Source organism: Platalea leucorodia (assembly GCF_965183815.1).
Source record: "Platalea leucorodia genome assembly, chromosome: 1".
Lineage (NCBI taxonomy): Eukaryota > Metazoa > Chordata > Aves > Pelecaniformes > Threskiornithidae > Platalea > Platalea leucorodia.
The window spans coordinates 122,772,557-122,796,130 of record NC_138823.1 but is presented as its reverse complement, the minus strand read 5'-3'; the positions used below and the strand labels follow the sequence as shown (position 1 = coordinate 122,796,130).

The window sequence follows — 23,574 nt, the reverse complement described above, 5'->3', positions numbered from 1 at the left end:
TTAGAAGACGAGAATTCGATTGTTTCCAAAGTCGACCACAACAATCATGCCATCAGGGGTGACGGCTATACCTGAAGGACGGTCCATCTGACCAAAGCCGCTTCCCTGAGTGCCAAACTTGCATAAAAAGCTACCATTTGACTCGAATATCTGCACCCGGTGGTTCCTGGAATCGGCCACGATGATGCGCCCCTCTTGATCCACCGCCACTCCCTGCGGGCGCAGGAACTGGCCGTTCCCGGTGCCCTCCGAGCCCAGAAAGCGTGCTGACTGGCAATCTGGATGGATGACCAGAAGGCGATGGTTGTTGAAGTCTGTCACTACCAAGTGGCCCTCATGATTGAAAGTCACACCTCTGGGGGAATCAAAGTGCTTCCAGAGTGCCCCTTCGAAGCCATACTTGTTGAGAAACACGCCGTCGGGCCCAAACAGCTGAACGCGATGGTTCCTTGTGTCAGAGACCAGGATCTTGCCCTCTGCGTTGACGGCCACATCCCATGGGTAATTGAATTGCCCGTTCTTTGTTCCTTTCTCCCCAAACTTCAGAATGAACTGCCCCTCAAATGTGAAGATCTGGATGCGATGATTGTCCTTGTCAGCCACGACGATCCTGCGCGAGATGTCAGAGGCCACGCCGGCAGGGCGATCGAACTGGCCCGGCCGGGAGCCCAGCGTGCCAAACTTGTGATGGAAGGTCCCGCATGGTTTGAACACCTGGATGCGGTTATTACTGCGGTCAGCAACAATGATGTAGCCTTCTTTGTCTACACTAACCCCCCAGGGGCGGCAGAGTTTGCCGTCGCTGTCTCCCTCACTGCCGAAGGAGAGCCCCGGCAGCCCAATGCCTATGTAGCTGCGCCCAGATTTCACCACAACCTTGAAGGGGCTGTTCTCAATGTGTTGGTTGCACATCATCACAGATACCAGGTGCTCTCCCTCTAGCTGTGGACGGTAGCTGACCAGGTAGGTCCCATTCTGCTGATCACTGACATCTGCCCCGAAAAGGTTTCCATCCGGGCCCATCACCACTGCAGAGATCATGTCACCTCCTGAAAGGCGAGGCTCACCATCATGGTCATAGCCTATCACTGTGAAAGAGGCCACTTTGCCCTGCAGTGCACGCTTGAGGCCTTCCCCAGTGGCTTTGGTCAAAGGAGCAAAAGCCCCACTGCTGACAAAGCCCATTGATTTAATGGCCATATACAATGCCTGGTCAGGGGGAGTGAACATGATCCTGTCATCTTCCTGCGGCTGGAGAAGGCCTCTCACATTCTTCAGCTCCTGCACCTGAGCCAGCATGCGGTCCCGAGCCAGAAGAATATCCATGGTACGACCCTCCTCCAGGACCTGCTGAACAGCACTAATGGTGTTGTCCAGCTTATTTAGGTTCTGACGTAACTTTTCAACTTGCAAGTACAGTGACTTAGCCTTGACTTGACGAATCTTTTCCACCTGGGGGGGGGGGGGGGGGGGGGGGGGGGGACGACACACGGGACAGAAAAGCACACTTACATCAGGAAAGACAACCCGTAACACACAAAACATTTCCTAATGTCACTCTTCTACATAAAAACCGGTTGTGCAGTTGTTGCAGCACGCTGACACAGAACTGCAGAACAAGCCTCTAAAAACAGTGATGTAGAGAAGCAGAAATGAGGAAAATAATTATTTAGGATTATTATTCTCTCCCATCCTCCAGCCAAAATCAGACATTCTTACTCCGCAGATCTGTTGCAGAGTGCCATTTGAAAGGAAGAGTCACCTGCTTACTAAGAATGATTTGCTTCCTCAAATGCTATTCTGTTTTCTAGTTGCAAGGTACTTGGCAGATCATCCAAAGGTTCATCTTATTTAGACTCCAGGGAGGACAGAGGTTACTGCAGGCTCTCAAGAAAGAGCAAAGGCTGAGGCTTCTCTAACCAGAACGGAGACCAGTTTCGGAAGGTAGGCTGTTATCACACAAAGCTGGGGCTAGGAGCCAGCACCAGCTGATGCAGATGGGCTCTTGTCATTCCCCTGCCTGCCAGAACTGTTTATAGACATCTATCTCCAGGGATTTTTAGGGTCCAATTATTTTAATATTTTCTTGCAAATACTGGCAGTCATGCCGAGCTAGTGCTTTACACAACAGGATGCTTTATAATGTCACTTCAAACAACACAGAAGGTTGCTGCCAGTCCCTGCTTCGGGGACTGAAGCTCTAGCAAAAATGGTTTGTTTGTAACTATTTTATATAAGCCTGTGTTTATCTTGTGAAAAATCACTCTAGACCATCTGGCAAAGGCACCTGTCTTGTAAAACTAATGAAACATGTAATTGCTTTATTGTTGCAAAAATACATTTCCTTATGTCAGAATACCTGCTTGGCTGCAGAACAATACCAGCAATGTATTTTAATGAGGGACAACTCACCGTCTGAAGACTCCTTGGTTATACACCGACTAGATAACAGATGTACAAAAATGCTATTTCATTTAAAGTTAAAGCATGCAGGTTTTACCAGACTGTCAAAAAAGTCAGAGATGCTTCCTCCAATAGATTTCCAAAAGAGTTTACTAATCTTAGGTCTGAGCTTAATCCTCGGCCTCAGCTTTGGTACCCAAAATTATTCTCTAACTTGCTTCACATGAGGGCTTTTTTTGCTAGAATAATTTACCACCACCACCAAGTTTCCTTCTTAAAATAATGTTTTATAACCTGAAGAGAACTTGCTCTCAGTGCAGACATTCCTATAAAGTGCATTTATGCAGCCTCTTGGGATAAGAGTAGCTTAGGGGCAGCTCTTACTTCTCCTGTACTAGGAATACCTCAGAAGAGAAGGCTGCCAAGCTTCTTGGGGAAGGCTAGCAGTGGAAAGCGAACTCATCTCCCTCAATCCAAATACCTCAGAAAAAGCAGCATTAGAAGTACAGTAACTAGATAAAGTGCATTTTTTTTTTTTTTTTTAATCTTGCCACTAGCACTTACAAAGAACTACAGAAAAACAAATTTCTCTTTCAGGGGATTAGCCTCACCGTAGCTAGAGTAGTTCCAATACAGTAAACTCTTACCAGAGTGGTCATTTTGCTGGCAACAGATATTAAACCAGAAAATTACTGTTCCAATCAATGTTGATAGAGAAGAGGCAGGGGAGAAGTACTTTAGCAGGATAGCACTGCTTCTTGGCAGCATGTGCCTCACCAACCACATGTACGTGCCATCCTGCCTGGCTCTGCTAGTACAGGCAGCAGCCACACAGCACCTGCCACGCTTTATCTGGTGTGACTGCATATTATAGGAGCATTCTCAAGTTACTCCTAAACTTCTATCTCAACCACACATTTTTGCTCCCCTATACCTGTACTAGCAATCAAGTGGTCATAGGACAAGTCAGTGTGACTCACTGATCTAAAAGACCTAATCCAACAGCAGAGAGTGGGTTTCCGTTCAATTCTACAAGTGGGACCCAAAGGGCCAATTGAAACTAATCTGTGCTAAACAAGCAGAAGAGCCATGACCACTAAGTTACCTTTCCAGAATAAGAAAAACTTTGCTGTTACTTCCTTTCCTCCTCTCAAAATACCACACGTGCATTGTGACCGAAGTGAGTGCAGGAGTTTGGGATTGTGCAGATACTCTTGCTGGAGAATATTCCTTTCTTCTACTACTTTAAACAAAAAAATCACAGGGACACTACTTTGATTGAGAGTAAAGTTAAGTTTTTAGGTGTGGGAACAATGAAAGTTAGTCTTGCAGAATTTCTGCTAGTCCTTCTAAAAAAAAAGGACACAGCATATACTTGGAGTTTTGCTCCTTTCCTTCGTTTATGAGAAGTGGATCATGTAAGAAAACCCATATACTACATACCTGCTACAGCAACGTATTAAACAGGTTTTAAAGACATTCTTTAAACAAGGTGTTTTAAAAGCGATCTCTTCTCCGGTCAGGACTGAGATGCGAGGCATAGCTGCTGACCCAGCAGGGGGAGTGCCCACCCTATCCGTGGGGCTGAGCTTGTGTGAGGATACCGTAGTCCCTACAAAAACCCAACCTGTTTCTCAGATTAAGAGATACCTTCAGCACAAAACCAACCAGGGCCAGAATCCAGCATCCTGCTACCTACAGAAAAATGAGTTCACAGTAAACTGTAGTGTTTCAATTCAGTGTTCCCTGGGAGGATATCGGAATCTGGCCATGTACTAGTTAAAAAGCATGTTTTCAGTTTGAAGAGGCACTCGTCAGCAGTTCAAAACACAAATGTAAGGCACATACCTTCCAGAGCAGCTCACACTCCCGCTCTTCCAAGGCCTTCTTATGTCTCGTAGTCACTGCTTTGACTTCAGACTGTACCACCTTCGCTTTCATCTCAACCTGCTCTGCCACAGCCTGGGCCTGTTCAATACTCAGCTGGGGAGAAAAAAAAAGGCAACACACTTAGGGCTCAACCAAACCAATTAGAAATGCATCAGAGAACTGCTGCTTACATTTTGCTACGCCTTCAGGTGAAGGTGTAAAGTGACAGCTCTTGTTTTTTACCAGGCCTTTACCTATTTCATACATCAGAGCCTGAAAACTGACATAATTTTTTAAATACATCTATTACATGGAGTTTACACCTTCATTGTACCATGCACCAACACCACAGGACTAAATTCCCTGTGCAATTCCAGCAAGCAGCTAGTATGGACTCAAGCAAGAGACACAGAAAGTCATACTCATGTTTTCCTACATATAGAGAACCCAGGTTGTCTTGTCCTTCAGAATAGCTCAGACTGTTGTTGTGCGATGGTTCTGCTTCTAGTACGAAGAGACACTGCAGGGAACAGATTGTTTTATCTATGCACCCGAGCTGCACAGAAATACCCCTAACAGAATGTGAAGGTAAAAGAAAAAAACCAAAGATTAGATGGTTGTCGTTAAAAAGCGGTCATATAGATGTTCACACCTTGGATAGAGACCAAATTCTAATATAACCTTATAATAATAGTATTTTTAAAACATTCTGTAGTAGCATTCTGCAAATACACAGAATGCATCTGGAAGGAACACGTCTCTTCTCCCCTCAAAGAAAAAAATTGTTTCCTTGAAAAATCCTTCCCAAACTGCTCCCAGTTTCACAAAATATTACAGAAAAGGGCATAAAACCAAACAAGATAAAGAGCAGGCAAATCTGAAGGATCACAGTTCCTAATGGAAAAGGTTCAATAGCATCAGTTACCTGAATCTTTTCAACACCTTTGTCATACAGTGAACCAGCATTAACATGCAGGTGAGGCTGCAAACCTCTAAGAGGTTAAAAAGATACTAGTTTATTAGTTACAAAATTCTAGAACAAAATGATGGTACATGAAGGTATTTAGCCAAGAAAAGAGAAAGCTCATCAGGGAGGATCTTACCAATGTATACAAATACCTGAAGGCAGGGTGCAAAGAGGACAGAGCCAGGCTCTTTCCAGTGGTGCCCAGTGACAGGCCCAGAGGCAAAGGGCACAAATTGAAACACAAATCTGAACATCAGGAAACACTTTTTTCCACTGTGAGGGTGACTGAGCACTGGCACAGGTCACCCAGAGACATTGTGGAGTCTGCATCCTTGGAGATATTCAAAAGCCATCTGGACATGGTCCTGGGCAACCAGCTCTAGGTGGCCCTGCTTGAGCGGGGGGGTGGGGGGTGGGGGGTGTGGACAAGACCTCCAAAGGTCCCTTGCAACCTCAACCATCCTGTGATTCTGTGACTGTACCATCAAGCATTTACTTTTTTCTCTCTTCCTAAGCATAACACACCACAATATTTTATTTCCAGAATTTTAATATTAAGCAACATACACAAGACATCCAAACCCCTACCAACTTGCTATACGTGACTGTAGCAGCTTGCCAAGCTGTTGACAGCTGAGAATGTAACTCAAACTCACCTTCATTTTCCACATTACATACTGAAAGCCATGGAAATAGCCATGGGTATTTGTTTTTAAATATATCATTTTAGATAGACTTTACAACACCTTTCCCTCACTCTGGTCTGAAGAACTGGTCCATTTCAAAACTTGAGCTGTTTCAGACTAGGTAGCTGGGGAATGCTCCGGTAGAAAACATCTTTAATCTTCAGAAATGCAGGCTTGTAAGTGGGCAAAAGTGTCATTTAAAGGCTTTACTGTACATTCAGGGCCTTACGGAAAGTATCCTCAGTTTAATTCTGTATATGAGTATGTACCAATCTAAGAACCACCAATGATGTATGAACTACCCAATATGATCGAGCTTTGTCTAGAAAGTCAGACAGGGCTTTTCGTTATCTTTTATGGAATTACTTGTTAGTATTTTCAAAGTCTGATCTGGCAAGTTCAACAGCATCTAGTTTATGCCAACAAAGGGAACGCTAAAACATAAAAATTGTCACTTGGACATTTTCACTGGCAAAGTTTTGGTCAAATTCACATGATCCTGCACTCTGCCAGAACAGGCTAGAACAGCTTAGGAATGCGGACCAGCATCAAACACAGGGCAGCAGGCAGTGGTATGGTGGGGAAGGAACAGAAATAGGCAAGTTATCTATCTGAAGCAAAAGCCAAGAGCTTTAAGTACAACTTTCAGGAGCTTTCTTTACATGGAAATCCCTTGTTCTCTTTGATTACTGCAAGATATCACAGCTCTGCCATGATAACTCTCTCCTGCTGTTCTGCAGGCATTTCCTGTGCAGAACTTGTCTTCAGAGGGGTCAGCTTTTTAGGAAACATGCTAAGCAGCAGCATTTCTTGTCCTGGTCAGGCACCACACAATCTTTTTAACAACAAACCCTTTCAAAGAAAAGCAGCTTTTATGATGCACTCTCCTCAGAGTACGTCATAATTATTCCAGTGCTAGTGAGTGAGATGGTCAGCCAGTTCACATGCTTGGGAAACAGAAGACAAGGCCTGCGTTTAGCAGAGAATCTTGTTGGGTTACTGAATTTGAGATGGATAACAACTATTTTATTTCCTACTGGTGGCTGATACAGAAAATCGTGTATTTGCAGCTGTACCTATTCACTGGCGACTTCCCAGGGGCCCAAAGATGGTCAATACACCCGCCATGATATTAGAGATGCCACCAGTGCCTCGTGTTTAAAAAAAAAAAAAAAAAAAAAGGTCTTTGCAATGTATCTTGTAAACTTTAGGGTTGAAACTGGTACTTCCAATTCCTCAGAGTAAAATTTAAAGTAATGGCAGTGTTTGTGCAGGTGATATGTTCCAGAGGGCCACAACAAAAGGAAACCTTGCAAACAGAGCTTCCAGTGGAGCAGACAAGCGTGTTTTCATGAAGGAAAGCAATGCAGACATCCATCACTAGCTATTGCTACCAACACATTTCAGCATTTCTTACTCTTCTCGATACACCTACCCAAATAGCAACAAACAACGTTCAAAACACACACTTTAGCAGAAGAGGACAGTGGCATGCAGTATTACCTGTACTTTCAGATTTCAAAGGATTTAATGAGGATTATTAAATGCGCAGGCCTCAGTTTTTATTCTCTGGACATTCTGTACAAACTCAAAAGGCTACTTTAACACCTCAAGGTAGCTATTCCTATAATTTATACAGCGTTTTACATCTTATTAGACCCAGCTCTGCATAAACACACGCCTACATAAAGTGCCTACATACAACATGCTAAACCAAACACTCCTTTCCAGGACAAGGTGGCAGACCCAGGCATGCCTGGCCAGCTCCTACATGCTCCAGCCAGTTTTGAGTAAAAGGTGAAGAGTAAAGTCGTACTGGACCCCAGGTGTCCTTTGCAATCCCCCTTTAGGTGGGCACCTTGGTGAGCTCCCCTTTAACTACATTTAACCACCTGGGGAAAAAAAACAGCAATGAGCTTGCTACAGTGGATCTGACATGGCAACTGATGGTACAACACAAAGCTATGAAGAAACTGACTGCAAGAGCCAGCAGTAGCAAAGTAGCACCGTAGAACTTGACTGCACTTCTGGGTATCTGGGCTGACTACAGAGGGGCCCAAATCAGGATTTGCCATTTTGTAGACTGGCAGTTTTCAGCCATTTTTCACATTTCCTGTCTTCTATTGGACATTAGGACCTAGAGCCTCAAGTTAACAAAAAGCTTTCTACCATTTAATCTTAACTTCAATATTCCTAGGGAATATTTAAATGTGATGCTCTAGAAAGATCACTACTCCTAAATTTTCGCTAGTGCTGCTTTTTTTTAAATGAAAAATTATCAGAAGCATACAGCACTCCAGGAGAAAAAAAAAACCATTACAAAGCATGTGCTCTGATAGATTACAAACAAGAAATGCAGAGCTATTGTAAAGGTGCTGATACCCTCACTGCATGGTTTCCACAGTCCAACACTCAAATTAAAATCAGTATGTCCACACAGCTATTTAAAAGAGGCTAACTTATGTCTCTGAAACAGCAGAGCCTGTTAATCCAGATACTAAGCCATGATGTTAGCTTCTATCAATTCAGTTCAGAAAATTATCCATTTGAACCAACTGTGGCACAACACACCGCTGTGGCCACACCATGAGATGTGTAAAGGCTGCTTATGGTAACTGTATTGCAACCCATCAACGCTAGCTTGCATGAGCATTTTTGAGAAGGTCCTTAGGACTGTTAATTCCATCCATCCAAAGATGGGAGGGAGGTATAATTTTTCAGGCATTAATTCCAATATTTAAGTTTGCTAGTCTAAGTTTTCCAATGAAGGTGCAAACCTCTGGAAAGAAAATCCAAACTTGAAAGCAAACTTTGTTTTCTTCCAAGGAAGCCTTCGATATTTCAGGGGTGAATGGACCACAGGTAATGGCTAAAGAACCTTAAATACACGCTTCCCTATCTCAATACAGAGGATTTACACTTTAAATACCAAGGAATTTAAGAAAAAGTTAATCCTACTTAGAGAAGAAAAAAAAAAAAAAGCTTTGAGATGCATATTCTCTGGCAAACCCTCTCTAGCTTTTAAAAACACTTTAAATATAAAAAAACCTTAAGGAAATCTTTCCATGTATCTCAAATCAGCCCTCTTCCAAATGCTAAAGGTGTTCCATCCATAAATAGTTTGTTTTCAGTTCCTTATGGTATCAAAAAGGTACAGAGGGCTTGTTTCAAAGAACCTTTCCAACTACTTATCACTGTTTCAGAGCTGGATAAAACAACCAGGACTTAACAGCCAGCTTTCTCCAGCATCAAGAACTGGACATAAACTTCCTAATGCTCTTATACTAGAAAAATTAATTGGAAGATCCTATGCAAACTATAGCTGTAGTAAATATACTAGGACTAACAGGCTTAGCAGTGGCTTTCTAGTAATACTGGTGCAGCTATAGCACAAATCACAGGAGTTGGACCAATTTAAAGGTTTCAGCCTAAAAAGTGTAAAACACAAAAATCTCACTTAAAGAAAAACTCTCACATAAAGAGAATTTTAAAAGACGCTTTGATGGAGGGAGGGCTAGAGGCTAGGTTAACTCATGTCAGGAACCGACAAACAATCACTTTGGTTTGTACTGCAAGAACAGACTTTTTGCCTAAAGTTTTAGGCAGAACAGTACTTGGACAGTGACACACGTCAAATCCTTCTTTCCCAATAACCATCTGCTCATACATTACACTAAGGAACTCACTAAAACACAAAACAACAACTAGATTTACAAAGAAATTCAGCCTCTGTCAATATAAGTCCTAGATTTAGAAAAGCACAATTGACTCCATTTTGTTTACAAAGCTTCATTTCGGATTCTCAAACCCGCGAGCCTGACTTCAAAGCCACGCACAAGGGTGCCTCAGCTACCTTGATGTGACAACCCCAGAAGGATCCCTGGCAGCACAGCGGTGCCGTCCTTCTCGGGTATCGACCTCCCGGCAGCACAGATCCATATGGCAACCCACAGGGAAGCTTCCACTGAAGGGCAGAGGCTCAAGTCAACAGATCAGCTCCCTCCTCTGACCGGCCAAGTTTCTTAACAGTACCTCCCTCCCCCCTTCCCTAGGATAAAAGTGTTAATCTACTTCATACCACCTCCTCCACAATCTGGGAGAGAAGAAGCATTGCCTTAATGGCTGACCCGCCTTACCACCAACTCCTAAGCCTTTCAGGCTGGTAGATAAGAGCACGGCTCCCTCTATGTTCAGTGCGTGACCAGTCTCACTGCATTAATTTAAATGTGGAAGCCTGTACTGTCAAACATCCCAGCAAAAACAACTATAGGCTCAGCTGGGAAAGAATTTGTTTGTTTTCCCATAAAAACACTTTTAAGATAACTGACATGAACAGATCAAATTGTATTTTAATATGTCCACCTGGAAATTGACCCTAAATAGGAATAAGCACTCAAGGCTTTACTGTTACGCAAGTGCATTAGATTACACACACACACGCATATATATACAATTACACATGTATAGATGTATTTTAAGAACATGACATTTTGAAGAAGCCATCTATCTTTCATCATAACAGATTTACGTTCAGTTTGTGGCCTGGTCCTTGGAAAAAAATCTGGAAGACGACAGCTAAGTGTGTGCTTCCATGAGGTAAAACAAGGCAGCGAGACAAACTCCCCCACCATACAGAAAGGCAGCAGTCCTGCTTCCCCCCACCCTATTAATCCAATGTCAGCTTTGGCTTTCATATCATCCTGTGAATCAATTCAAGTCTCTGAAAAGGCCAGAAAAGCATCCCAGCACGGAGCATAGCTTTCCACTGAGACAAGAAAGAGGTCCTACAAGCAACAGAGTTGGGTATTTCTGCTCTGTTCCCTGGCACCATCGACAATCCTTGTAGCAATGCTGTGAGCCAGCCAGGGAGCTGAGCCAGCCAAAAAGTAATCCTACAGAAAGGTAGGATTCAGCTGGATCAGCTCACCACTCGGGCACATGAGCACAAATTCTCATGTTAGGGACATGCTTAGGAACTCATGATCCCGGCCAGGACCAGCGTGGCACAGGGAAGCAGGGGAAGCTTTCCATCGCTGCAGAACCTCACTGAGGAAAAAAGCAAGCCTCTTGCTGCCAGGATTACTATTTCCTACAGGGGACTTCAACTCCTTTGAAAAGCGAGGTTTGGACCTTTCAGGAGTGACAGACTAGATTGGGCTTCAATGGATCAAGAGGCTGAAATGTATCCCAACTCACTTTTTTTTTTTTTTAAAGTCTGAAAAACAATCTTTCCTCCAAAGCCACAGGAAGAGTTTAAATAAACATTTCTTCCTAAAAGCCTTCAACTTTGGTTAACCAGATACTCTCCAGCCAGTTGACTCATGGCTTGATTTCCTCTCCCCTGCAACGCCCTTCAAATTCCACCTTTTCCCCTTTACTCTCAACTACCCCTCCCCATTCATCCTCAACATTTCACGTCAAGAGAGCTATCACTCTCAGAGCATATTAAGAAAGAGTTACCAGTAAAGCAGTATGAATCAGTCCCCCTAAGAAGTGTTACTACCCCATATTACTTTTCAAGCCTCAGTTTATGTTCCTCAAATTGCAGCTCATACTGGCATTTAATTCCCTGTTGACTGTTTTCAAACTTTAACAAAAGCACTCAAGCAAATTTCTTTTAGAGGCTAGTTAGAGTTTGTTTTAAATTCATGCTGACATGCTGTCTCCTCCCTAGGATAAATATACAGCTTCACAGCCCTATCGTCCCAAGAACAAGGAAAGCTCTGCTCCATGACAACTTTCTTATGCAGCAGGCTCACTGCATCAATATCCAAGTCAGGCACCTCTGCTTTTAACTGCATCCCATGCTCTTCTAGTTGTTGCTGATGTTGCTTAGGTAGCAGCTGTCTTGAGCTGTACAGTCTTCCCATTCCTGCATATGCACACACAGATTACCACCACCTCAATTTTATCACTGATCTGCTTGCTCACTACACCCTTATCTGTACAGCAGTCCAGATTAAAAAGCCCACTAAACTTAATAAGACAACTCATTTCGTGAAAAGCATGGTTCATTTTACAAGCTGCCCAGTCAACACTTCCAAGATAGCCTCTTCAGCTGGATGGGCTGTAGCTAGACCAGGGCAAAACGGCACAAACTAAGTTCAGTTCAGCTGCTTGTTAGAGTTACATGAGCATAGCCAGTACCACCCACCCTTTACCTGTACCATCAGAAACTAGTCAGCTCACCACAACGGTAGGAGGCTTCAACATGAAAGCCAGAAGAAAATGGGGGAGGAATAAGCAAAATAAACCCAGCAGGAAGCAAGCAGGCACAAAAGCAAAAGTAGTAGAGTGGTGCTCAATGATGTTCTGCTAGCTTCTACTCTACGAGTCAGTAGATGATTTAGATGATTTATCCACACCAGTTAGATGATTAAGAGCCCTGGAGGTCAAAAGCAGTAATTTAATTACTAACAGACAAGCCCTTGTCTAGGACAGCCTGGAGAAATGCAGAACACTGCACCAGTGAGGTTCTATAAGCTAGTATAATCCCTTTCTTCTTGCTCATTTTGGGGACATGTTAAAATGTTCCAATATGGATACTGCTGAAGAGCCTTATGATCCAATTTAAAACAAATCCTAGAAGGTAAGGTTTGCAGGATTCCGTCTTAAGATGGAGTTTTAAACTAGCCATCCAGCTCCAGAAATTTGGTGTTTGCTGTTCTGTTGTAACAAGTTAACATCACAAGCTAAAGGGAAACATCAACAACACTAATATCTACATCATCATAACACTTATTTCATTCCACAGGTGCAAAGACTTAAGGAGATAAAATTTACCTGCTCCTGTCCCACTGAACAACCTTAATAGAGTTATAGCCATCTGACAGGCTAAAAGTTATAGCTTATTCTCACTAAGCAGTGAGGCAGAAAGATTGTCACATCACAGAAAGGGATCCAACTTCAAGAAAAAAAACAGTCCCCAAGATACACAAGCCCTACGTCTAGTAGCCTGCCCAGAGTACACAGGAATTCCACAGCGCTGCAGGAAAGTGAGCTAGAAGAGACTGAAGGAGTGGTCACTGCCAACAACAATGGAAGAAGAGATTTAATGGATTTTATTTAGTAAGGAAATTTAAGAGACCCGCTCAAATCCTCATCTACTAGAAACAAGCAATGATGGGTGGACAACAGGTTTGTTTGGGGTTTTTTTAATTATTATTGCTTGTACCATGCACGTGCCAGGAAAGCACACCCAATTCAGAAAGTAAATTTACTTCCTATACATGGCATTCTACCAATGTTTACTCAAAAAAATCTTATCAGTTAAATCACATAGGAGTGTTGAGTTTCAGAATATCCAGCTCAAATGTAGAGCATTTGAGGCTAACAAAATGAGAAGATACAGTGTATCTTCCCGTGATGCTTTCCCCATCCAAAGTCTCCTTATACAGGCAAAACTACTGCTAGTATCATAGAACAGTTACTACTAGATATTATTCAGCAAAAGTAGCTATCTACATATCCCTGCAGGTTATTCCCTAGCTAAATTTCTTGTGTAGTTTGAAGCACCATACTACCTTCCTTCCAGTCCTTGCCTGGTATCCATATTGCATTATAAAACACAGCTGAGGTAGAATGCAGTAACAGGCAGTTATAACGTGCATCTGTGTGTGCAGAGTAATCCTTGTATGTGCTCCAGATACTTTGCACAGGCAGGTTAGAAGTTTCACGCTAATCCAACAGCTGATTAGTATTTTATATGTGGTGGCAACACTGAAGACATAACCAGAGTCATAGGCAGTTACAGTGCTAGATGCTGTACAGGCATGAAAGACAGCTGAAAATAAGTCTCAGTTGTAAAAACAAAACCAGGCTCGGCACTGCTATACAAGATCAGAACTTTCTTCAAAATGCTTCATGCTCAAGTGCATTTGTACATAGCTTCATTTATATTGTGATTTACATGACAGGATTATGCTGCAAGAATGCAAAATTCATAAAACAGCACTTTGTTTTCAGCTCCACAGCCACTTCTGTCAGAGATCTGAGAGAACAGAAGGGGTGAGAAGACTGACAGCAGAAGCAGAGAGCTTTTTGCCTTGACACCTTGCCCTGTAACAGACAAGCTGTGGGGGAAAGAAGCAGGGGGAAATAGAAGTACTCAAGTTGGGAGTATCTTACTTGAATAGCCTGTCGTCCTTGCTGAGCATCTGCCAGCAGCTGAATGGTGAGAGTCCTGGAGTCCTGGAGGGCATCTTGGAGGTAGATAAAGCTGTGACCCACATGTCGTCCCATGGTACATTCACGACATATGGGGACAGAACAGGTATCACAGTAGAAATGCAGTACCTAGGAAAAAAAAAAAATCTGTATCACTATCAATGAAGGATTAAAGAGAAAATAGCGCCAAGATGAAAACAATCCAACAGCTTAACTATAAAGGAGGTGGTTAGAGGCAGTAGCAATAGGCAAAGACTTCACAATAGTTTCTCCACAGAGGAAGAGCTATCCCTCCCAGTAAGCTCCAAATCATACTCTAACAGTTAGATGGAAGTGTCGTTGTTTTCTTTGCAATACAATACTAGGAAGAGTGTCCACATCAGCTCCTCTTAAGAGCGGAAGCCATCTGCCAACACTTGCAGATTGGAGATGTCATCTGTGGCAAGTTTCAGGTGAAGACTTTTCCTGCATACGCGAATACCACATTCTCTTAAGTGGGTCATTTAAGAATCACTGCACTGGAGAACTGCAGCACCAGCACACCCACCTCCCAGAAGGGGAAAACAAAGTACGCGTGCCCAGGAACCATCCTCTATTTTTTTCAAAATATGCAAATCCCTTATGTTCAGGGTAGTGATAATATTAGGCAAGACTCCCTTCTGCCACTCCCAACAGCAAAGCAACAAAACCTTTACTATGACATAGTGTTTCTATGCTAGTGACACTCGGAGATGCTTGAGTTGAAGGAGAACAAGACTGGAACATTAGCACGCCCATCAGAGCATTTGAATGCTACAGTGAACTCTGGGTAACCACTAAAACCCCATTCTATTCAGACAACTCTTAAAAACCCTATATTCAAATCACAATGAAAGTCTTACACAAGATGTTAGCCTAGGAAGTTGGATCCATTCATCAGCCATAACTGTACCCATTCCACCCAGTAGAGGGAAGCAGCACATAGAAATAGCATCTTCCATGGAAGTCTTGTTTTCTACAGGCAAGCCGAAATCAGCTGTTTTGTTTTCAAAGACACAAGTGAAGGAGCACAACATTTCAACACAAGAAAGTTCTGTATTCAAAGTCTTGCTCTTGGCTACATACACTATTTTTGTTAATGTTAGAAAATCTACATTACCATGGAAGAGTCAAAAATCCACTATACAATGGCAGCAAACAAGGTTTCATAGTACTAACCATTTTTCCATCACCAGCTATTTGAAATCTACCTCAGAAAGGAGCAAGAGCAGAACAAAGATTGGACAAGTGTTTGATATGCTTGTCTTCTCACAGCTGTCATCCAGCCACTCCTGATTCCAGCTAACAGTTTGTGGTATGGTGCATAACATCCCCCTTTCCCTTCTCCCTCAAAAGGAAGGGGGAGAACAGGACAGGTGACTTCCTCAGATTGCCTGTGCTGCATAAAGTGACATTTTAAGCTCCTATAAGCGCAACAGCTGAAGTAGTATATGGATTAATTTCTCAAAGGGGTATGTGTGTGTTTGTGCACACATGTCATATTTTACTAAAACCCTTTTTTTTTTTTTTTTTTTAAAGTTAAGTTTTGCTGTAGGGAAACTGGAACAGACTGTTATGGTTTGCTTCTGTTCAAATACTAAACCCTCAAGCAGCGCCTCAGATCCTCTGTCTTTACAAAGTAAAAAGCTGCCTTGCCTCTGAAACGCATTATTCAAATGCATCATCTTCCTCAACTAGAGGGTTCCTTGTCTTTACGCTGTGGTTGTCTAAATCTGTATACAATGTTCACTTACTCATGCAGTTCTGTAATTTTGCTGTTGAAATTACAGGGAATGTTTATTACATGTTGCTGAATGACTCCACTTAAAACAACTGAGAAGTTGAGAGAGAATGAAAACCAAGACAGGGTATCAAGTTAAGTCATATGAATCCGATACACTTTAAAAACATACAGCAGGGATTTGGGGCCTCAATCAAGCAGAGCAGCTGAAAGGAAAATGGTGACCATATGACCAGAAGTCCAGAAGCGAGCTAAATCTGTTATTAGTCCTCCAAAATACTGAACACCAGAAGCAAAAGCTTGGTAAAACACCACAGACCAGTCCTGTCACCCAAGCACTCCTGCTGCAAGGTAACAGCATCCAGTGGTAAAGAGTCATCCAGCCATTCAAACCAAAGAGAAATTAAATTTAAGCTATTAAGCTGCCTCTTGCCACCCACCAAAATGTGGTGGGAAACATCACTCCAGAATTTAAATGAAGAGAGACAAGAGCCATAATCTTATTTCAGAAATATGCAGATTACGTAGGATGCGGCAGGGGAATTGGGTAAAACCTACAAAGCCATGATAAAACCTCATATTTGTTTCTTTGTCAACAAAATAATGAAAACAACCTAGATTTAAAGTCTGAGAGCAAAAGAGTTAACAGGCTTGGGTGAAGAAGGGGAAGAAGTAGACAGCGATGGACTGATCTCCATCATTTATTTAAAAGTTACTTTAAATACACAGGAGAAAGGACAAATGCATAATGCCTACTGCTCTCAGTGTAGAAGGGATCTAGTCACCAGAAGCGAACCTGAAGAGCCAGCCAAGCTTCAAGATGAACTAGGAACCCCCCCAGAAACTCGTTTCTGGACACCAAGACCACAACAGAACCCTCAACTTGGCAGATGTGCACGAAGGGCAATTCTGCTCCCGTGGTCACTCTCACATACCCAGTGTCAGGAACATCCAACAGGCTGTACATCTGCTCTGCCAAGCACCAGGACTATGCTCCCACAGAATTTAACTAGAAAGTACCCAGCTGTGCAGGGTGCAACAGCAAGGGGGGCTTGTGCCAGCCTGGCTAATGGAGCTTGGAGCACAGCAGCCAGCTTGCCTGCGCTTGCAACCACAACCAGGCATTTATTGTTAAGCTCAAACCTGCTCTCATCCCGGTCCCTAGGTCATGGCCACAAAGGTCACATATTGCTAGATGAAGTTTCTATGCCGGTTTCTAAATAGAAGGGGGAGAAAATAAGCCAAAAATCTCTACCAAAACAAGTAATTCCCTGAAGGGGGGGTGTGCAAAAAAACAAACCAAACAAACAAAACCCCACAAAAACCCCCACAAAACAAAAACTCACACCAAGAATATATTGTCCTATTGAAGTAGGACAAGACAAGGCTGTGTTCACAATTCAGATTTGATGCACTTGTGGTGTACCCAAAAGGTTGGCAGAGCCTCCCCTTCTTCCAAACTCAGCAACGTGAAAAGGCCACCCCAAATTTCAGTTGCACTGTTAATATAGCAACATACTGCTCCTTCTATGCCCATTAAGTGACAAATAACAAGACTGGTCTTGAAACGTGGATGGGCAGGGGTAGTGGGAAGGAAGAGTAATACTAAGTCTTCCATAACAGAGATCAGCTTATAATAATCAGTTTAAAAAAAACCCCCCCCCCCACAAAAAAAAAAAAAAAAAAAAACAAAAAAGCAAAACCCACCAAAACACAGTAGTTCAAGAACCACCCCCCCCATCTGAAGAGGCAGAGATGATACAGTCAAAAGATCCATCAAGCTGTAAATTAACTATTGTCCTGTTAATTTCACTATTTCCCCAAATGTATGAAAAACTGTTTTATAAACAAAACCCTTCAAACATGCTGTTTTTTTCTAAACCACACAAGTGTTCTGGTAGGCAGCAAGGAAGAAGATAAATGAAAAGAAAGAAGAGACAGATTTCTCCTTTCAAAGAAATTCAGAATTGTGTAAATTGCATTTAATTAATTGTTTGTTTCTGTAGTAATTAAGTAAAAATACAATTGTTTTTAAAGGTAAGAACTGGTGCCTTTCCAACACCCGTTTTGGTAACTATCTAGTAAGAGGAAAAAAGATTCATAAGCAAGTTTAGTAGTTTGTTTTTTATTTTTTTTTTTTAAGAACTGCTTCACTACATTAATTAGTATTTTAGAATTTCCACCAAAATTACAACTAAGAGAGACATCAGAAGCAAGAGGGGAATAGTTTCAGAGATAGTTAAAAGTGATTTATTTTAAAATAAATCAGCTATGGGTTGATTATTTCCCAAACAGGAAATATTTCCTGAATTGGTGGCATACAATTTTAGACACAAAACAATAAAGGGAGCCTACTTCAATTTAAACAGAATCAGTGAACCATATTACAGGGCTATTCATCTTTTACAGCCACAGCAGCCCAAGAAATACAACAGCAAGGCCATAAATGTGATTGCTTCAGGAAAGGCTGTACAGTGCACCGTAAAAACATTTTACAACAGCAGGAATTCCTGGGTGTCGCTCTCCCCATTTTTTGGTCCATCTGCTTTCAAAGGGGGCAGGGGGATGGGCGGAGATGTTGTTAAACGTCCCCTGGGACTGCACAGCAATCAATCATCATCTGATGAATGGCCACTAAAGTTAAACCCTGACCCCACTCCACAATTCCCACACCAGCGCTCCTCTCCTCACCGCTGACCAGCTTCCAGCATGCCCCCCCACCTTCCAGCCCTCACCAAAATTTCCCAAATACCAAGCCCAGACAAAAGCAATGGAATGTAGTAGGCACCACGACAGAGGCAAATTCAGCAGAAACAGCAGTTGAGGAGGCTTATCCTTAACCTGTGTTTAAACAAATGTTCCTTCAGCAATACTCAGAGCACCCTTCTCCTCCCAGCTTGCTAACACTTGATTTCTCTCATTTCAGAGCACATTTAACAGCACATACGCACGCAGTTGTCAATAAAGCATGTGGAATTTAACCACGTTTAAGCATTTGTTTTCTGTCATGACATTTCAGTGCCTTGCAATGATTTTATTTAAGCCTACAGTGTTAAGAATTTGTACAAGGCAGCAACACATAAGGTCACATTATTTTAAAATGTTAAGTCTGATGCTCTAAAAGCTACCCTGTAATCTTAACCAACAATAAAAAAAAAAATCTACAGACAAAACAGTAGCCTCTTGGTTTCTGCTTTTGGAAAAGTTTCAGTATAGCATTTGCAAGTTAACTTAGTTTGAGTTTATGACCAAGAAAGTCATACTTACCATAGTCAGTCTAAAGTTTTCCATTACCAAAGGTGTTTTATTATCTAGTTCCCTTGGCAATAACTCAAACACCAGTGGCTTTGTTAGGTAGTGTGTAAAGCTTAGATGATTATGAATTTAGTATAAACTAATTTTCTAATGAATTTTGGTCCTCCTCCCTCAGCACTGTGTTTTGTTTGTTTTGGTATCGCCCCCTCCCCCCCTCCAAGAACTGGAAAGAAAAAGATGCTTCCCTGCATCACATATGCAGCGATTATTTCTTTTTTTTTTTAAACAGCATATAAATACACCACCCAGGATGACTGGTTCAGAGTTTAGTGCAGATAACAGATAACTGTTACAAGTTTAAGTGGAAAGAGGTAATATTTTTACTCTGTAGGAAGCCGGTCCTTACATTTCCGTTTTAAGAGCAATTTGTGACAATTAACTTGCTTCACACCATGATCAGAGTTTTAGGAACCTCAACTTCTGCAGTGATATAACTCTTGAAATTTACATACAAAATATAAAGACTGAAGATATGAGCAAGCCATGTGATACACTCAGAACTACGGCTATTTCCCAGTATACCTGAAACATTTCACTTTCAGAGATACTTTTAAACCTCATGCTTCTGTGTACCAGTTAATGATCAAATTACTCTTAGAATCCGTATTTTGACTTAATGCTCTGGTGTGGAAGAGACTGGCTTAACACCAATTTTTCTCCCTGCATCCAGTGGTAATGGGAAATGGTACACCAACTCCAGAAGGTCTCCACAGCAGACAAGAGTTAATTTTCAAATTCAGGTCAATATTCCAATTATAAAATTTCTATAAGAACACGGGCACCTTGAAGCATTACAGCCCATACTACATAGGGCATGGAGTATGCACAGAAAGTTGTACAAGTGGGATTAGCGAAACCTGTATTTATTACCTTCCGTTGCCACTTGGATGAACAGGGAGGGGTTTTGGTCCATTTGCAAGCTCATCAAGTACAAGAGGATCATTCTGCCCTTCTGTTAAATTCAGCTTGATTGCCTTACCCCCACATGGAATAATAAACACCCAGCTAACACATGACTTTAAGACTCATGCAAGTCTGTTTGTAGGAAATAAAGCTGTAATTCCACACACATTGTTTTCCAGCACTAGTATCAATACCCTTCCTTCCCCAGATGCTCCAGTGGGTTCTGTTCCTTGCTCCAGTTTCTCAGCCACACAGGCCCAGCACCACAGGGAAGGAAACTCACCTATAAACCCCCCCAATCTAACCAGCACTGCTCCCCATGTGAACCACACACAGCACAGGGCTGCCATTTCACTCCAGAATTAAACTGACAGCCACTCTAAGAGGAAGCCCTATACCTCCTGCCTTCCTCCTTTCCTCCCCCCTTCACCGCCCCTCCAGTCTCAGTGAAGAGAGTTGGGGGTCTTTACAAACAGCAGAAAATTAATTTTAGAAAATGGTTTATTCAATCAGCTGACCCTGGGATCAGAACAGCAGTAGGGCTGGCACAAGGGAGGAAGAACAACCCATAACTAAGCGCACAGAGACAGATGATGACAACTATCTATTAAGTATCAGCTGAGCTACAGCACTAAGCCGCATGGTTCAGTTCTGGTACTACACCAACCTCACAGCTGGAAATCAGTGTAAATCTTCTCATTGATAGCGTTCATCTCAAGTTCTAACTGGAAGAACAGTATCTAACCAGAGACCAGAGTTGAGTCTGATAAGCTGCTAAACCAAACAGACTACCATACCCTTAAAATTCTTGATGTTTACCCTCTTCAATCCTGCTGTGATGTCATGGAGACAGTAAAAACAGCTGCATATTTTAGAGAGTGGCAACATGACAAAATTAGGTCAGTCAAATCACCTAGGCTAAAAGCAAAGGTTTCTTGGAAGATACATAGTTCCATTAATCAAGTTTTAAAAAACAAACAAACAAAAAACCCAACAGTATTAGCAGTCAGCTGGGAATGGAGCAGAAACCATTTAAATTGTCTTGCCAATGCAAACAGCATTTGCAAATTCCAAAGGACTTGGGTTAGAAGTGACAATCAAATCCACTTCACTCTGAAGGCCACACCATCACTGTCATGGTGCGACAACAGGCTGCAAACTGGGGCTAGGAGACAGGAATTCACACCTTTGACAAAGCTGGTTTAAGGATCTGCTGGCTCCAGCATACTAGAAAATTGCAGCCTCTGTGTTTTGAGTTAAAATCTTATAAATAAAACTTGATGCGATGACTGTAGCCCCTGGTTATAGCCACCCAGCTGAAGCCCTGGAACTGCAGCATCCCAAGCGTTTCTCACAGCAGCACCTCTGCCAGCTGCAGTACCCCCTGTTCATCCACTCTAAACATGGAAGGAGCACTACACCACTCACCTGGAATTTGCCCGGCTGTTTGAAGATTAACATCTCATCAGCTAGCTTTCTTTTTAAAAGCTCTTGGGTGCAAGGTAACTTGGCCAGCTGATCTAATGTACTACCTCAAAGATTCCTGTTATTGATGGACTGGAACGAACATCTCACATCCACCTTAACTCATCACTCCAATTCTTCTTAAATCAGGATAAACAAGGCTCAATACTCTTCTAATGTTAATACTGAGGTGGCACAGGTATAATTATCCCACAGTGGGCTATCATTTAATTACTGCATAATGGTAAGCCCACATTCCGCAATTTTCTTTTAAAGAAATTGTTTGCAGTAAGAAAATCTGCAATTTTTTTTTTTTTTTTTAAGTCACAGTATCCACTTCAGCACTAGAGCAGGTAAAGCAGCAAAGTCTATGGAAAGATGCAATAGTATCAGTAGCTAGTAGATTACTTATCACTGGCTAAGTCAGCTCTTTTACAGATTTCAATAGGGGAGACCAGCCTGTGCTTCAACATGCAACTCATTAGCTGTTTAAATGCAGCTTCTGTGCCAAATCTACATGACACGAGTAGCAGCAGGGTGGTCTTGGCACAGGGGACAGTGGGTGGATCTAAATATTCAACAGTTCAAGCGAGCAAGCTAATAGCCTGCTGTGGAAGCAGGCATTAGAGTGGGTCAGGACCCAGTTCCACTTTCAAGCCCATCTCTCCAAGTCACTGCTGCAAGTCCCTGCAAATCCTTCACTGAGACTCCCCAACTCTTCAGCTCTCTGAAAAGCTAGAGCGTCTTACAGTTCTCAGCCAAAGCTTGCCCGTGGTTTCAGTGATGTTGTAAATTGTAATGGATTGACGATTGCTCTGCTGCTGCAAAGCACAGCACTTTGTTTCTTAGAGACAACCAACGAACTTCAACATCTCTACAAAGTCCTTATGTAACACATCTTCCCTTTTCCTGCACAGCTCCGCATTGGAGCTTTTGAAATTTTCCTTCTATGCACAGGAAGAGTTAGAATAGGAGTACACTCAAGGCTCCTGCATCTTGCTCTGTGACTAACATCAGTATAGGCCTCACCTCAAAAAAAAAAAAATTCTATATTCCTCTACTCCGTGCTGTTCCTACACCACTGCAGAGAACACTACCTCCATTCAGGTCCTTGGCAACTGTTGACCTTCACATGGAAAGCTGGCCGCAAGGATGCTATTATATGCCTTGCAAACAAATAGCTAGAAAACATTTCTGTCTCTTAATATACTGGAAACAAAAACCTTATTCCTTTTGATTTGCTGGGGGTAGGGAGTGGGAAGAGAAACAAACCCTAAAGTTCCCGGATTTCACTCAAGGGCCAGCTAGTCCTCGTGCCGAAGACAAGCCAATTGTGAAACAACATCTTAAGCTGATGGGCTGTGTGCAGTTTGCCAGAGCGGTTTCCTGATCCCAGCACAAACAGGTCTTTTGTAGGATTAATTTTCTTATAGAGCTAGTCTGTAGTCAAACCACCACTACCTAAGAAAATTTACTTTGGTGCAACAGATTCCCGTTAATATTTTTAGAGGGCTTCTCTGGGGGGTCAGAAAGCCTATCAGGCTAGACATCTTAAATTCATAATGCTCAATTGTTAGGGGAAAAAATGAGTATGAGGAGAAAGAACACATTTATCCAGAGAAACTGCGGCGTTACCTATTTTAACTCTGTGATAGGTTCTACCTCAGTTTTTTGTTTCATGTGGAGTTTTTGGGTTGGCAGGGTTTTGTGTTTTTTGTTTTAAGCAGTACTAGAAATCTTGGTTCAGAAAAACATTCTTTAGAAGATGAGTTTGCACTTATTCTTTCACATAGTGTAATGCTTCAGTTACATCATCTAGTACTTACTTGTTACGAGAAAAAAGATTCTAAGTGCACATTTGAAAACTCCCACAGTTTAACCAACACGTGAATTTAACCTGCAATTCAAACCACAGTAGCTAGAAAATACTAGAAAACTAGGCAATTATGAATTCTGAGCTCACTTTGCAGCTTTATTGTCTACTTGTTCCCCCTCGTTTGTGTGGCCTTACTGCCAATAACAGGGGGAAGAGCACAAGAACC

General features: G+C 42.3%; 1 protein-coding gene across 1 annotated transcript in view; it reads right to left on the bottom strand.

The window, feature by feature from the left end:
- Positions 1-23,574, bottom strand: part of TRIM71 (tripartite motif containing 71) — a gene marked incomplete at its 3' end in the record, with an annotated part of 56,450 nt that continues 32,876 nt past the window's right edge. The window contains exons 2-4 of the mRNA XM_082321900.1: positions 14,053-14,220; positions 4,252-4,386; positions 1-1,452 (exon numbers count right to left, since the gene is read on the bottom strand). Of these exons, the coding sequence (XP_082178026.1) occupies positions 1-1,452; positions 4,252-4,386; positions 14,053-14,220 (1,755 nt within the window). The remainder of the gene's footprint in view (positions 1,453-4,251; positions 4,387-14,052; positions 14,221-23,574) is intronic.